The sequence below is a fragment of the Dama dama genome, chromosome 25 (assembly GCF_033118175.1).
Source record: "Dama dama isolate Ldn47 chromosome 25, ASM3311817v1, whole genome shotgun sequence".
Classification (NCBI taxonomy): domain Eukaryota; kingdom Metazoa; phylum Chordata; class Mammalia; order Artiodactyla; family Cervidae; genus Dama; species Dama dama.
The window spans coordinates 16,192,333-16,207,778 of record NC_083705.1 but is presented as its reverse complement, the minus strand read 5'-3'; the positions used below and the strand labels follow the sequence as shown (position 1 = coordinate 16,207,778).

Sequence of the window (15,446 nt, the reverse complement as noted above, 5' to 3'; positions counted from 1 at the left end):
TTCAAGTTATGCCTGAGAACAAAAGAGGTCACTAAGGATCTCTCTTTTCATAGAGAATCATCTAAGTAGAACCTCCATCTGTTAGCAATACTAAATGCTGGTGGAAGCTTTGACAACATAATTCATTAATATGTTACTTTGGTCAGAAAATCCATTATTTTCCTATCTTAAAGTGTTTTTGAGTATTTTCTTCTCTTATATTACATGTGCATTTATCATAATACAACTAATTTCATCTGTTGGCTTTCTAGGGTGTGTCCATTTTTCCCCCCTTAGATAGTAGGATGATGTAAGGGGGGTATACAGAACTTGTGATGGGGCATGCAGAGTTTTTGTTCAGATAAATTAAGGTAATTATGGTAGGTAAGAAATTTTTAAAAGGTTATTATTTTTATTTTTTATTTTTTTATTTTTTCATTTATTTTTATTAGTTGGAGGCTAATTACTTTACAATATTGTAGTGGTTTTTGTCATACATTGACATGAATCAGCCATGGATTTACATGTATTCCCCATCCTGATCCCCCCTCCCACCTCCCTCTCCACCCGATTTCTCTGGGTCTTCCCAGTGCACCAGGCCCGAGCACTTGTCTCATGCATCCAGCCTGGGCTGGTGATCTGTTTCACTATAGATAATATACATGTTTCGATGCTGTTCTCTCTAAACATCCCACCCTCGCCTTCTCCCACAGAGTCCAAAATTCTGTTTTGTACTTCTGTGTCTCTTTTTCTGTTTTGCATATAGGCTTATCATTACCATCTTTCTAAATTCCATATAAATGTGTTAGTATACTGTATTGGTCTTTATCTTTCTGGCTTACTTCACTGTGTATAATGGGCTCCAGTTTCAACCATCTCATTAGAACTGATTCAAATGAATTCTTTTTAATGGCTGAGTAGTATTCCATGGTGTATATGTACCACAGCTTCCTTATCCATTCGTCTGCTGATGGGCATCTAGGTTGCTTCCATGTCCTGGCTATTATAAAGAGTGCTGCAATGAACATTGGGGTGCATGTGTCTCTTTCAGATCTGGTTTCCTCGGTGTGTATGCCCAGGAGTGGTATTGCTGGGTCATATGGCAGTTCTATTTCCAGTTTTTTAAGAAATCTCCACACTGTTCTCCATAGTGGCTGTACTAGTTTGCATCCCCACCAACAGTGTAAGAGGGTTCCCTTTTCTCCACACCCTCTCCAGCATTTATTGCTTGTAGACTTTTGGATAGCAGCCATCCTGACTGGCGTGTAATGGTACCTCATTGTGGTTTTGATTTGCATTTCTCTGATAGTGAGTGATGCTGAGCACCTTTTCATGTGTTTGTTAGCCATCTGTATGTCTTCTTTGGAGAAATGTCTGTTTAGATCTTTGGCCCATTTTTTGATTGGGTCATTTATTTTTCTGGAATTGAGCTGCAGGAGTTGCTTGTATATTTTTGAGATTAATCCTTTGTCTGTTTCTTCGTTTGCTATTATTTTCTCCCAATCTGAGGGCTGTCTTTTCACCTTGCTTATAGTTTCCTTTGTTGTGCAAAAGCTTTTACATCTCATTAGGTCCCATTTGTTTATTTTTGTTTTTATTTCCCATATTCTGGGAGGTGGGTCATAGAGGATCCTGCTGTGATTTATGTTGGAGAGTGTTTTGCCTATGTCCTCCTCTAGGAGTTTTATAGTTTCTGGTCTTACATTTAGATCTTTAATCCATTTTGAGTTTATTTTTGTGTATGGTGTTAGAAAGTGTTCTAGTTTCATTCTTTTACAAGTGGTTGACCAGTTTTCCCAGCACCACTTGTTAAAGAGGTTGTCTTTTTTCCATTGTACATTCTTGCCTCCTTTGTCGAAGATAAGGTGTCCATAGGTATGTGGATTTATCTCTGGGCTTTCTATTCTGTTCCATTGATCTATATTTCTGTCTTTGTGCCAGTCCCATACTGTCTTGATGACTGTGGCTTTGTAGTAGAGCCTGAAGTCAGGCAGGTTGATTCCTCCAGTTCCATTCTTCTTTCTTGAGATTACTTTAGCTGTTCGAGGTTTTTTGTATTTCCATACAAATTGTGAAATTATTTGTTCTAGTTCTGTGAAAAATACCGTTGGTAGCTTGATAGGGATTGCATTGAATCTATAGATTGCTTTGGGTGGTATAGTCATTTTGACAATATTGATTCTTCCAATCCATGAACATGGTATATTTCTCCATCTGTTTGTGTCCTCTTTGATTTCTTTCATCAGTGTTTTATAGTTTTCTATGTATAGGTCTTTTGTTTCTTTAGGTAGATATACTCCTAAGTATTTTATTCTTTTTGTTGCAATGGTAAATGGTATTGTTTCCTTAATTTCTCTTTCTGTTTTCTCATTGTTAGTGTATAGGAATGCAAGGGATTTCTGTGTGTTAATTTTATATCCTGCAACTTTACTATATTCGTTGATTAGCTCTAGTAATTTTCTGGTAGAGTCTTTAAGGTTTTCTATGTAGAGGATCATGTCATCTGCAAACAGCAAGAGTTTCACTTCTTCTTTTCCTATCTGGATTCCTGTTACTTCTTTTTCTACTCTGATTGCTTCCAAAACTATGTTGAATAGTAGTGGTGAGAGTGGGCACCCTTGTCTTGTTCCTGATTTCAGGGGAAATGCTTTCAATTTTTCACCATTGAGGTTAATGCTTGCTGTGGGTTTGTCATATATAGCTTTTATTATGTTGAGGTATGTTCCTTCTATTCCTGCTTTCTGGAGAGTTTTTATCATAAATGGATGTTGAATTTTGTCAAAGGCTTTTTCTGCATCTATTGAGATAATCATATGGTTTTTATCTTTCAATTTGTTAATGTGGTGTATTACATTGATTGATTTGTGGATATTAAAGAATCCTTGCATTCCTGGGATAAAGCCCACTTGGTCATGATGTATGATTTTTTTTAATATGTTGTTGGATTCTGTTTGCTAGAATTTTGTTAAGGATTTTTGCATTATGTTCATCAGTGATATTGGCCTGTAGTTTTCTTTTTTTGTGGCATCTTTGTCTGGTTTTGGAATTAGGGTGATGGTGGCCTCATAGAATGAGTTTGGAAGTTTACCTTCTGCAATTTTCTGGAAGAGTTTGAGTAAGATAGGTGTTAGCTCTACTCTAAATTTTTGGTAGAATTCAGCCATGAAGCCATCTGGTCCTGGGCTTTTGTTTCCTGGAAGATTTCTGATTACAGTTTCAATTTCCTTGCTTGTGATGGGTCTGTTAAGATCTTCTATTTCTTTCTGGTTCAGTTTTGGAAAGTTATACTTTTCTAAGAATTTGTCCATTTCTTCCAAGTTGTCCATTTTATTGGCATAGAGCTACTGGTAGTAGTCTCTTATGATCCTTTGTATTTCAGTGTTGTCTGTTGTGATCTCTCCATTTTCATTTCTAATTTTGTTAATTTGGTTCTTCTCCCTTTGTTTCTTAATGAGTCTTGCTAATGGTTTGTCAATTTTGTTTATTTTTTTCAGAAAACCAACTTTTAGCTTTGTTGATTTTTGCTATGGTCTCTTTAGTTTCTTTTGCATTTATTTCTGCCCTAATTTTTAAGATTTCTTTCCTTCTACTAACCCTGGGGTTCTTCATTTCTTCCTTCTCTAGTTGCTTTAGGTGTAGCGTTAGGTTATTTATTTGACTTTTTTCTTGTTTCTTGAGGTAAGCCTGTAATGCTATGAACCTTCCCCTTAGCACTGCTTTTACAGTGTCCCATAGGTTTTGGATTGTTGTGTGTTCATTTTCATTCGTTTCTATGCATAGTTTGATTTCTTTTTTGATTTCTTCTATGATTTGTTGGTTATTCAGAAGCATGTTATTTAGCCTCCATATGTTTGAATTTTTAATAATTTTTTTCCTGTAATTGAGATCTAATCTTACTGCACTGTGGTCAGAAAAGATGGCTGGAATGATTTCAAAGTTCTTATTTTTAAAGTAAGGTGGTATTATGAATGGCATCATCCAATTTATGACCACCATTGTATCATGCTCCTTTGTGTGTGTGTGTGTGTATGTGTGTGTGTGCTCAGTTGTGTCCAATTCTTTGTGACCCCTGGACAGTCATCCCCACCAGGCTTCTTTGTCCATGAAATTTTCCCAAGCAAGAATACTGGAATGGATTGTCATTTCCTTTTCCAGGGGATCTTCCTGACCCAGGGATCAAAGTTGCATCTCTACCATGCTCCTACTTCATGTCTGCTTTATGTGAATTTAACTTTTTAGGCTCTATTTTAAAAAAATTAAATAGGGAGAGGAGACAGGGAGAAAATAATTTGAACCTCAGGCGGTTCTGGACTCGAGTGAGTTGAACGGCCCTGAGAGAGTGTGACCCTGGGGATGTGTGTGCTTCCCACCTTGGCTCACAGTGAGCACATCTTACATGTGGAGTGAGCCGTACTTTTTGAAAAAGATTTTTTGGATGTGGATTATTTTTAAAGTCTTTTTAACTTTGTTACAGTATTGGTTCTGCTTTATATTTTGGTGTTTTGGCCCCGAGATATGTGGATCTTATCTCCCCAACTAGGGTTCAAACCTGTACCACCGCCCCCTGCCCCCACATTGGAAGGCAAAGTTCTAACCTCTGGACCAGCAGGGAAGTCCCAAGCTGTGGTTTTAAAAATCCTTGTTTTCTGTAAACCATGGCCTCTCAGTGAAAGCCAGCCATTGCAGCTGGTACCCAAGCAAGGTAACAGTGTTCTCCAGCAAAGAACTGCTTCTGTTGAACTTGGAGTGATGCCGTGGTGCCTTCTAGAGGTTTTGGACGAAGACTTTGATCATCTCTGAAACTTTCACCTAATGCTGGAACTTGAGACTTGAAATTACCACTGTGTGTGGCTGAAGTTATCCAAGATAGGCTTGTCCTTGCATCTTGGATCCTGTTGCCTCTTGTCTGTATTTTTTTTTTTTTTTTTTACTTTTTCCCTAAGAATGTGTTTAACTGTGTTAAAAACTGTAGTCTCTGGTGATCAAACAATGGAGCTGAGACGTGAAACAAATCCTCCTCCTTTTTCTGTTTGGGTGTGACATCCTTGGAAGTTCTTTGTACTTTGCCATGTCTCTGTTCAAGCTATTACTCTTGAGGTGAAGGTAAGCATCCTTCAGTGCCTATAATTTAGGAGAGAAATATAATCAAAGGGAAACTTTACTAACATTTGACATGTAAGCTGAAATTTAGCAAAAACTTATGTTCTCTACTGTCATAGTCTCATTTGATCCTCACAACTCTTTGAAGTATAGATGTGATCTCATTTTATAGGAGACAACTGAGGATCAGAAAATGTGAGTGACTTGGTTAGGGCCACTAAGTAAATAAGTGGCAGAGCCCAGATATACAGATCTTCCTTGATTCTCATGAGGTCATGCCCCAATAAAATCATTGTAAGCTGAAAATATCATCAGTCAAAATGCACTTAATAAATCTAACCTGCTGAAGGTCCTAGCTTGGCCTAGCCTGTCTTCATTGTGCTCAGAACGTGTGCATTAGCCTAGAGTTGGGCAGTGTCATCTAACACAAAGCCTATTTTAAAGTGTTGAATATCATGTAATTTATTGAATGTGTGCTAAGTCGCTTCAGTCATGTCCAACTCTTTGCAACTCATGGACTGTAGCCATCAGGCTCCTCTGTCGTGGCATTCTTCAGGCAAGAATACTGGAATGGGTTGCCTCCAGGGGATCTTCTGGATCCATTATCGAACCTGTGTCTCCTGCATTGCAGGTGGATAGTGAAAAAGCAATGTTTGTACAGGTGCAGAATGGCTGTAAGTGTATAGGTTGTTTAACTTCATGATCACGTGGCTGATGGGGGGCTGCACTCACTTGCCACTGCCCAGCATCATGACAGACTATCATAGGGCATATCACTAGTCTGGAAGAAGGTCAAAATTAGAATTTTCAAATCTGGTTTCTACTGAATGCTTCTGCTCCTTTGGTAAACTTGAACCATCATAAGCTGGGGATCATCTGTATTTGTCTCCAAAACCCCATGCTTTTTCTTTTCAGTGTGTGGTTCTTTAAAAATGTGAATATAAAACACAGTTCTTGCCCTCGCGGAATTTTGGTTCCCATTGGAGGATAAGAAAACCATACAAATGCTGTAATTTAAATCAAAATATGAATACTCTTCCAGGGAGGTTCAGTTTTATCAAGATTGAAAAGTAGGTGACAGTATGTGTCCTGGATAATTGTGATTTTATTTTTTAAGTAAAGGATTTTTAATTAAAGGAGGCACAGTAAAGCTGATGAAATCATTTACATTCTTATGTTGTCATGGTTGTATGATAACTGGTGAGAAAGTGGCCTTGGGGATATATCGTTGAATTCTGCCAACTGCAATTGTAATCAGCCAGTCAGAGAAAGCAAAGAAATTAAGCTGTTGAATATGAATGAGATGTAAATAACATCTTGAATTAATTTAAATGCAATCACATTGACCCAGTGGTGGGGGGGTGGAACTCAATTACCATAGATAGTAAGGAGGATAAATGACCCATATTTAGGAGAAATTCTTTGGTAGGAAAATGAGCTGGCCTAAAAAAAGGACTGTGTCAACACAATACTCCACTTTTTATGTTAACTATGCACTGCCAGTCAGCACACTTAATTCATTCTTTAAACAAGCTTGATAAATAATAAGGCAAATGAGGTTGGAAAGTCTCTTATTGGGCTTCTCACATGTACCAGTTGGGTAGTACTAGTAGTTTTATTGCTGGGATAATTTTGATATCAACAATCAGTTGATATGGAATTGGTCAACCAGGACTGTACTTTGGGGAAAATTAGATTGAGATGGATCTACCTGACATCTCAGCTCACAGATCTGCATTTTGCAAAGTTCCTTTATGTCTTTGCATTGTCCTGAAGGTCTTCTGACCTGTCTCTGATGGTCAGTAGAGGAGCAGACTGTTCCAGTAGTTTGTTGACCTGGGATTTATCCTGGTTCAGTTCAGTTCAGTTCAATCACTCAGTTGTGTCGTACTCTTTGCGACCCCATGAACCGCAGCACGCCAGGCCTCCCTGTCCATCACCAACTTCTGGAGTCCACTCAAACTCATGTCCATCGAGTTGGTGATGCCATCCAGCTGTCTCATCCTCTGTCGTCCCCTTCTCTTCCTGCCCGCAATCCCTCCCAGCATCAGGGTCTTTTCCAATGAGTCAACTCTTCGCATCAGGTGCCCAAAGTATTGGAGTTTCAGCTTCAGCATCAGTCCTTCCAATGAACACCCAGGACTGATCTCCTTTAGGATGGACTGGTTGAATCTCCTTGCAGTCCAAGGGACTCTCAAGAGTCTTCTCCAACACCACAGTTCAAAAGCATCAATTTTTCCACACTCAGCTTTCTTTATAGTCCAACTCTCACATCCATACACGACTACTGGAAAAACCATAGCCTTGACTAGACAGACCTTTGTTGGCAAAGTAATGTCTGTGCTTTTTAATATGCTATCTAGGTTGGTCATAACTTTCCTTCCAAGGAGTAAGCATCTTTTAATTTTATGGCTGCAGTCACCATCTGCAGTGATTTTGGAGCCCCCCAAAATAAAGTCTGACACTGTTTCCACTGTTTCCCCATCTATTTGCCATGAAGTGATGGGACCAGATGCCATGATCTTAGTTTTCTGAATGTTGAGCTTTAAGCCAACTTTTTCACTCTCCTCTTTCACTTTCGTCAAGAGGCTTTTTAGTTCCTCTTCACTTTCTGCCTGGTTAAGTGGTTCTAAAACTGTGATAATGAGAAAGATAACAATATCTCCTGACCCAGGACTTTCATTTTCGAATGGTGATTATCTCCACTGGAGGAGGTTTGCTTTCCTGGGTCTCTGGACATTTCTTAGGCAGCCAAGGGTCCTGTGCACACCCCAAGTATTGTCTGGAGCCTTAGAGAACAAAGGGTCTTCTCTACCCAATAATATTGTTCTTTGCAAATTTATTGTTCTTGCCATGATGAATAAAATTGCAAATATATGTTTAAACATTTTGCTGGAGTTCACATAGCTTTTTTGGTCAAGATGCACACTTTTAGTCACCCATCAGATACTAAAAATATTGCAGCTCTCATATAAAGATTCTTCATCTACAGGTTAGGACTTAACTGTGTACATCATTTATTCATTTCACATCTGCCTATAATGTTCTCAGTTCTAAAACAGAATAAATGGAAACCCATTCACAAAATTTTGTCTATCTTCTTATAGAAAGATGCATGTGTACTAAAACCTTGTCTAGTATTAGAGTTGAGAGTACTTTTTCCTTATAAGTACACCCAGCTGAGTAAGAAAAATATATACTTTTCAATAAAAGGTCACAAAATAGAGAATATATTGTGTGTTTTTACTTAATTGTAATGCTAGCAACTACCTTCTAGTTGTATTTTTATCTACTTGTATGCTATGTTTACGAAGCAAACAATATGAAAACACAGAGGTGACTTATGTAATTCTGATTTGAATTTGAAAGTAAGGGATTTCTCCCCTTTTTTTCACATCTAGCTGTACCCCTCACCCAAATCCTACCCAATCAGACAGGATTAACTATTAGAGAGCAGGTTTTGCGTCTTATTTTCTCTCACTGCATGGCATGAGAGTGCCAACAGTTTAAGAACTAATTGAAGTAAAGAGATGGATGTTCATTAAGACACATAGTGTCATTTCCAGATCTACAAAGCTGAAAAGATCCTCATCTTGTTTCTACTTGCCTTTAAAGTTTATTTGGCCGTTAGATGACCTCAAAACAGAGTACAATCCTTCTATGAAAAGAAATGCTTAAAAGAGACTCCTGGATGAGACTTGGGGTGCACTTTTTTTTTCTGCCGCTGATCTTGGTTGCTGTACTTGATCTTATTTGAGGCCAGTGTATCTGTGTGCCTGCTGGTCGGGATTTAGAGAAGTAAGTTTGAGCAGTGTCACGATTTATGGGGAGGCAGTAACGGGCTTCTACTGAATGCTAATTACCAAAGAGTTGTTCAGGGAGGCTGTGTAAATTAGTCACTAGCTCTATTGAGATGGAATGAGACTGTGCATCAGAGTCCCAAAGGCACCCAACGCCTTATGACTGACGACCAAACCTGGTGACAATTTGAGGGGAAAAAAATGCCCCAGTTGCGCTAAAGCGTAAAGTAGATGACTCTGCATGAATTTAATGAGATAACTATAATTCTGGGTGAAAGTTAAAGCTTCCAACCCCTTGAGGATTAAAAGGATGGGGAGACTGGATTGTTAAATGAATTATCAGAGCTGTTTTGGCTCTTAGATCTGAAAAGCTGCCAAACCTGCCAATCGTATGAAAGAATAGACCGCTCTGGAAAAATCCCTGCCCTGTGTATGACGGCCTTTATTTGCCTAGGTACCGGAGCTTTCTGGCTGTCCACACACATAAACCTCAACCTTTATCTCACGCTGCACAGGGTGGCCTTTCTGAGAAACCATCCCCTAGCTCCCGACCAAAACAGGCGCCTGCCTTGGGAAGCTTTTCTTGAGTTCCAGGTGGCTTTCTTTCAGTTCGCAGTCACCGTTCTTCTTCGCTTCCATTTCCAGCAAGGAGAAGAGTTAATGATTCATTTGCTCCCAGTGACCTTTTGAATAACTGGACTGTGGTGTACCCGTGCCACTCTGAGGGGCCGCCTTCACCTCCTTGTACTTTCTCAGTTTGGCTTGAATATTTACAGCCTCCTTCTTGGTCTACATGCCTGAACGCCTGAAGGAAGCAAAACATTTATTGCCTCTCCCGCCCCGGTGTTTGCAGCTTTCACCCAGCCCCATCCCTTCCTTTTACATCACACGGGAGACTCGCCTCCTGGCTGGGGACGCCCCAGTTCTTCCCGAGTCTCTGCTGTCGAGTCTGTTTGACTTCATCAAGACAGAAAGATGGATTCTGACTCGGACTCCCCTTTTAACTACTCGTGGCCTTCCTTCCCTAAAATGAAGATTCGACGGAGGGCGTCCAAACAAGGTAGCTCGTGGGATCGTTTACTTCTCCTGGAGCCAGGGCAGGCGTCTTCCTCTTCTTACCTTTCTTTTCCTCATTGCTTTGCAGAACTCTTTCTGATGAAGTGCATGTTTGTACGTGTCTTTGTAAAACTCTCGCAATGTAAGTGTTTTACAGTAGACCTCTGAGGTAAACCTGCTCACCCTTCTTGTGTTGCTTTCACTTTAAATTTACCTTTGTGCTGTATTGTGCATGTGCTATTCCCTTAAAAAAAAAAAAAAAAAACAAAGACACAGGGAGCTTAGTACAAGATAAATGTTTTGGAATTATTTGCTCAGAGTTACCTTGGCGTTACCTTGACAGTAAGGAGTCTTGTTGATTTAAAAGTGTCTGGTCTTTGTGGGATTTGCAGAGAACTATGTGTGCATTCAGTACCTGGTTTCTGCTGTGTTTATGTTTTAATTTTCAAGTGTGTGCTAATTAAAAAAAGTTTTTTTTATTTTCTTAATACCTGAGAAAGTTCTTTCTTTTCTATACTACTTTCTTGATTTTGTAGACGCTCTAAGGAAGGGATTTTTAAGAAATTAATTTCAGCTAAAAAGCCTGTATTTCTCCAGGGGATGCAGTCATATATTAAAAAGTTTATTAACAATAATTACCAGTATGCAAAGAGCTTTACTGCCTAAGGAAGAAGAGCTGTTATTTGCAGTATGATTAATGATGGCGTGGCTTCACACTGCTTATTCCCCCTCACCTGCGACCCACTCTCGTGGTGCAGGTCTTGGAAACCAGGAGATAAGATGGTCTTAGGGAAGAGCGGAGGTGGCCTGAGTATCTGGTACACCACCCCCAGCAGGTGGGCATTGTTGCCTTCTGAGGCCGATCAAAGCTACAAAGGTAGTGAGCAACCCTTTCTTGTCTTGTGGAGGAACTTTGTGTGGTTATGTTTTTAATTCAAAGAGAAAGAAACACTTGTGAGCTTGCAAGCAGAAGAGGTGTTTCTGAAAGTGGGCTGTTGTTGTGGTGTTATCCTGGGTGGCGGGGGCGGGGTGGGGAGGGCAGAATCATCTGAGAACAGAATGACCCGCCACATTGCCCTCTGCTTCTCCTGGAGAAAAATGGAGGCTGGCAGTTGTCCATGTACCAGATTTACTTCAAGGATTTTTCCTTCTAAAATAAAAAGAGGTGTGTGTGTGTGTGTGTGTGTGTGTGTGTGTGTGTGTGTGTATTTGCTCTTGGGCTGAAATCAAGGCTCCCAACCCCAGGAATAAGATGAGCTGACTCTATAAGAGTCTTAGAAAGTCTCACCCTGAACAAACCTCCCGCACTGTTCATTGCCATCCTTGAAATTCTGTCACTGGGGACTTAAACCATTTGTACATCATTCTGTTCTCCTGTTTTAAAATTTAATTGCTGCTTCTTTTGGGGTAAAGAGCCATGGTTCAAATGTGACTTACTATTAAAGAGTTCGGGGGTGGGGGGAAGAATCTATGAAGAACAAAAGCATGTGCATGTGAAGCCAGCTCAGATGCCAGTGGAAAATGGGGTAAAGTGTTAAGGATAGGTCAGTCTGGGGAAAGGGCACATATTAGTGTTCTTCGTGTTATTTTTATTCATTCAGCTTTTCTGTAAGTTTGAAATTATTTCCAAATAATTTTTTAAAAACTTTTAAATGACTCTGGGACAGGAGCTACACCAAGTCCTTAATTCTTTAGAATGAATATTACCAGTTCTGGTGCATGGAGAACTTCTTGAGGGCAGGTAGCAGTTCCGTAAGACTCCTTAATCTTTGTGCTAATTCTCACTCAAATTTGGGGAATAATCTGTTTTATATAGTTTTGGATTTAAATGTATTGCCTGGCTGGCGGGCAGGATGCCAATGTTGTGGGGGGGCCTGGGTAGTCTAACAACCTGGAGAGATGTGAGATTAATGATTAGGAGGCCGATGGAGAACCCTGAGTCCAGTGGAGTTGTAGGGAATGCATTAATCACGTTCTCCTTTGAAATCCAAAGTTGGAGCACAGCCAGTTTGAACTCCAGCAGAAAGTCATAACATAGTTATGTATAAATTAAACTCGATTCAAGTGAAAGCAGGTACCTGAGATATGAAAATGATTAACTATTTGCTGCTAGTAAACAAAGGACAAGTGAAACTAAGGTGGGTAGCAGAGAGCTGGGGATTGTCAGCATCCCAGGCTTCCTTCTTCATTAAATGTTGATGAGCTGGTTGTGAAGGATGGGTTTGGTCACACTGTTTCTAATGTCAGCTGAGTGGAATCCCAGAACCAAAAGGGCCTTAGAGATCACCGGGCCCAACCACCTCATTTTTACAGATGAGAATGATGGGATCCAAAGAAGTGAAGTGATAGGGAATTATTTGAGTGCTCAACAAGCACGTCCAGAGTGCCAGACACTTCCTAGAGGGTGGATGAAGTAGTGAACCAGATAGATCCTGTCTCTGCTTACAAGGATCTTAGCATTGGGAATGGATTCCATGTCTCCTGGCAGTAGAAGAAATACCGAGAAACCTGATTTTTTCAGTCCCGTGGCTAGATTGTGATTATCTATGATCTCTTATCCCTTAGAAAATGATCTAATTATTTCTCCAGGCTTTAAGATGTCTTGAGTTTCTTCCTTATTCTTTCCTTCCTTCTAATCATCGCCAACATCATTCTCAGGATGTAGGTTCTGGTCTCCTGGGAAATCATGAAGAAGGTATTGAGAGCTTGGAATTTCTGGCTTATGAGCAAACGTTTCATATTTGGTTAGAAATATTTTTTATTCTCTCTTCTTTTTCTGTGCTGATCCTCCTTGTTAGTATTCTCTGTCTTTTAATATCCCCTGCTGTCCTTATCACTGTTCTTTGATAGACACATGCACATATTACTGGCTTGTTTAGAGAGATGTGAAAATTTAGAGGGTGTGGTAATAAGAGGAAAATTGGATTACCAGAAATCCATCAATACTTGTATATTAACTAAAAACTGCAACTAGTACTTATCTTCATGCCCTCATAAGGAAAGAGAAGAGGATCTAACTTAGAAGTAGGGCCTTTGGAAGGGACTGATGGCTCGAGGGTAATGTGATGTAAGCAGGGGGTGAAAGCAGTTGAAACCAAACTGCCCAACAGCTATTCCTGGGGTTCTCAAAGTTGCCTTTGGCATATCGTGGGCAGCCCAGGACAGGCCGTCCTGGGAACCTAGTGGTTAATAATTGGAGTGGGTCAGAATCCATGATTGTTTGCTTCAAGGACTTCAGGAATGCCTGGATTTTTATTTTGTTGATTTCAGTAGGAGATTCAACCAAGAAACAATATTTATTCATAAAAACTTTAAAAATGTAAGGATTGGATTTTACCTGTTCCCGGTAACTATTCAGTCTTTCCCATGCGTCTTTAGTGTAAATCATCAGCCCCAGGAAGTGCTGAGGGGCTCCTTCTGTGCCTTTCGTTCGCTTATGCCCTGCGGCTCACTCTCCCCTTCTCCAGCTCGTGTCCATCATGGACTGCCTGCAGTGCAGGAGGCCCGGGGTGGATTCCTGGGTCGGGAAGAGCCCCTGGAGCAGGAAATGGCAACCCACTCCAGTATCCTTGCCTGGAGAATCCCATGGATGGAGGAGCCTGGCGGGCCACAGTCTGTGGGGTCCCAAGAGTTGGACACGACTGAACGACTAGGCGTGCACACGGTGACACCAAGTGTGAAAGACTGCTCTTTTTCTCTTTTTTCGCTGGTGCAGGAGGCAATGCCTGTGTGAAAACTCAATGGCCTTGGAGAGCTTAGATAGCACCGAACTTTCTGTAGTCATAGTCAAAATAACTAGTGTGTGTGCACTACTATATCAATCATAATAACCATTGTTTACTAAGCTGTGGTGGGTACTTGACACTTCTAACATCTGATTCTCAAAATAATTCTCTGAGAGATATTGTATCTGTTTAACAGTTGAGAAAACTGAGGCTTAAAGAGTTTTAAAGTTATTTCCAAGTCCATACCAAGCAATGCAGATTAGAATTACATGGTAAAAATAAGGAAAGAAAAGAATGGTATTTATTCATTGTGTTTATAAGGTGGTTTGCACATGTGTTATCTTGTAAAAGACCTGTACGTCAGATATGGTCATCATCTTCATTTATTAGTTGGTGGCTCTGAGGCTCAGGGGCTTCCCCCGTGGCTCAGACGGTAAAGAATCTGCCTGCAATGCAGGAGACCTAGGTTCAGTCCCTGGGTCGGGAAGATCCCCTGGAGAAGGGAATGGCTATCCACTCCAGTGTTCTTGCCTGGGGAATCCCATGGACGGAGGAGCCTGGTGGGCTACAGTCCATGGGGATGCAAAGAGTCAGATACAACTGAAGCAACTTAGTACACATGCCTGCTGAGGCTCAGAGAGATGAAATGAGTTGCCCAAGATTAGACTAATAAATGCAGGACCAGACCTACGGCAGAACCTAGTCCTTGACTTCAGAGGTTTCGTTCTTCTAGTGTATTTTACCACCTCTCAGTAGAAATAAAAGATGGTGAATTCAGTGAGTAGCTGTCTTATATTCAGTGGGTGCTGCTGTGTCTCACCATCCTAACTTCTCCCTGTCTTGTGTATCGTGGACAAGGGATAGAGGCGGCAGTGGAAACTCTGGGGAAAACTCGGGGAGCACTATTTCCACGTCTTGATACATCTTCGCACATGTGTATCTAGTACTGACACATATCCCTCGTTTGAGAGAAGAATTGGTAGATGACTGCGGCATTGGATAGTCTGGTGAGGAACAGAAGAGGCAGGAGGAACTGAGAAAAGGATGGGAGAGGAGAGCTTCCAGTGCATCTTGGAAGATTCCTAGGTTTGTCTCAGAGAAAGCTGAAGTTAGAGAGAGTGAATGTGCTGGGAATGGAGATAAGAATCAGGAGACCACTCTCTTGGCCTGTCTCATGAGCTCATTTAGTGTTTGGAGAGCAGGTACTCAGTGTGAAAATTAATCCCTGGCCCAGTGCGTATGAAAGGTATGATGATATTTCAGAAGATTTAATGATAATTTTGAGATGTGAGGTACTCTTGTCTCATGGGCTTACTTGCCTTCTTCCTCTTTCCTGCCCTCCCTTCCTTCCTTTCTTTCAAGAAGTTTTATTGAATACACACACTTTCATGGGCATATGTGTATTTCATCTAGAAATTCCCCAAAGAATGCCTGAATACCATAGGAGGAAAAAGTCACTACAGAGACCCTTATTAAGGAAGAGAAACATTTTCCTAAAGGTGACATAACCTGCTAAGATTTCGTTGGCTCACAAAGAAGATAGTGTTTAACCTCACGCAGAGCAGTTTCAATTTCAGACTCTGCCCAGAGGCCTACCTTTGTCATCCTGAGAGAATAGCCTATTGCAAGGCCGTTGCCAAACCACATAGCTACATACCCCTCATGGCTCCCTTTAGTTAAACAAATACTTTGCCAAATATTTGAAACTGATTTGTTTCCTTTATTTTGAGTTAGTTCAAATTCTTAGGCAAGGTACATGTCTGCATTAATCCCCGTCAGTGGAAAG

The 15,446-nt window shown here is 40.6% G+C and overlaps 1 protein-coding gene across 11 annotated transcripts in view; it reads left to right on the top strand.

Annotated features, from left to right (window-relative positions):
* The window catches only part of ARHGEF28 (Rho guanine nucleotide exchange factor 28), a 323,435-nt gene that overhangs the window by 188,576 nt on the left and 119,413 nt on the right, over nucleotides 1–15,446 (top strand). Inside the window, exon 1 of one of the 11 annotated variants that reach the window (XM_061129553.1) lies at nucleotides 9,774–9,939. The exons of the other annotated variants lie outside the window; for them this stretch is intronic. Within the exon in view, the coding sequence (XP_060985536.1) occupies nucleotides 9,855–9,939 (85 nt within the window). The 5' untranslated portion in view covers nucleotides 9,774–9,854. Of the gene's footprint in view, nucleotides 1–9,773; nucleotides 9,940–15,446 lie in introns of those variants that run through there. 11 annotated transcript variants of the gene reach the window in all.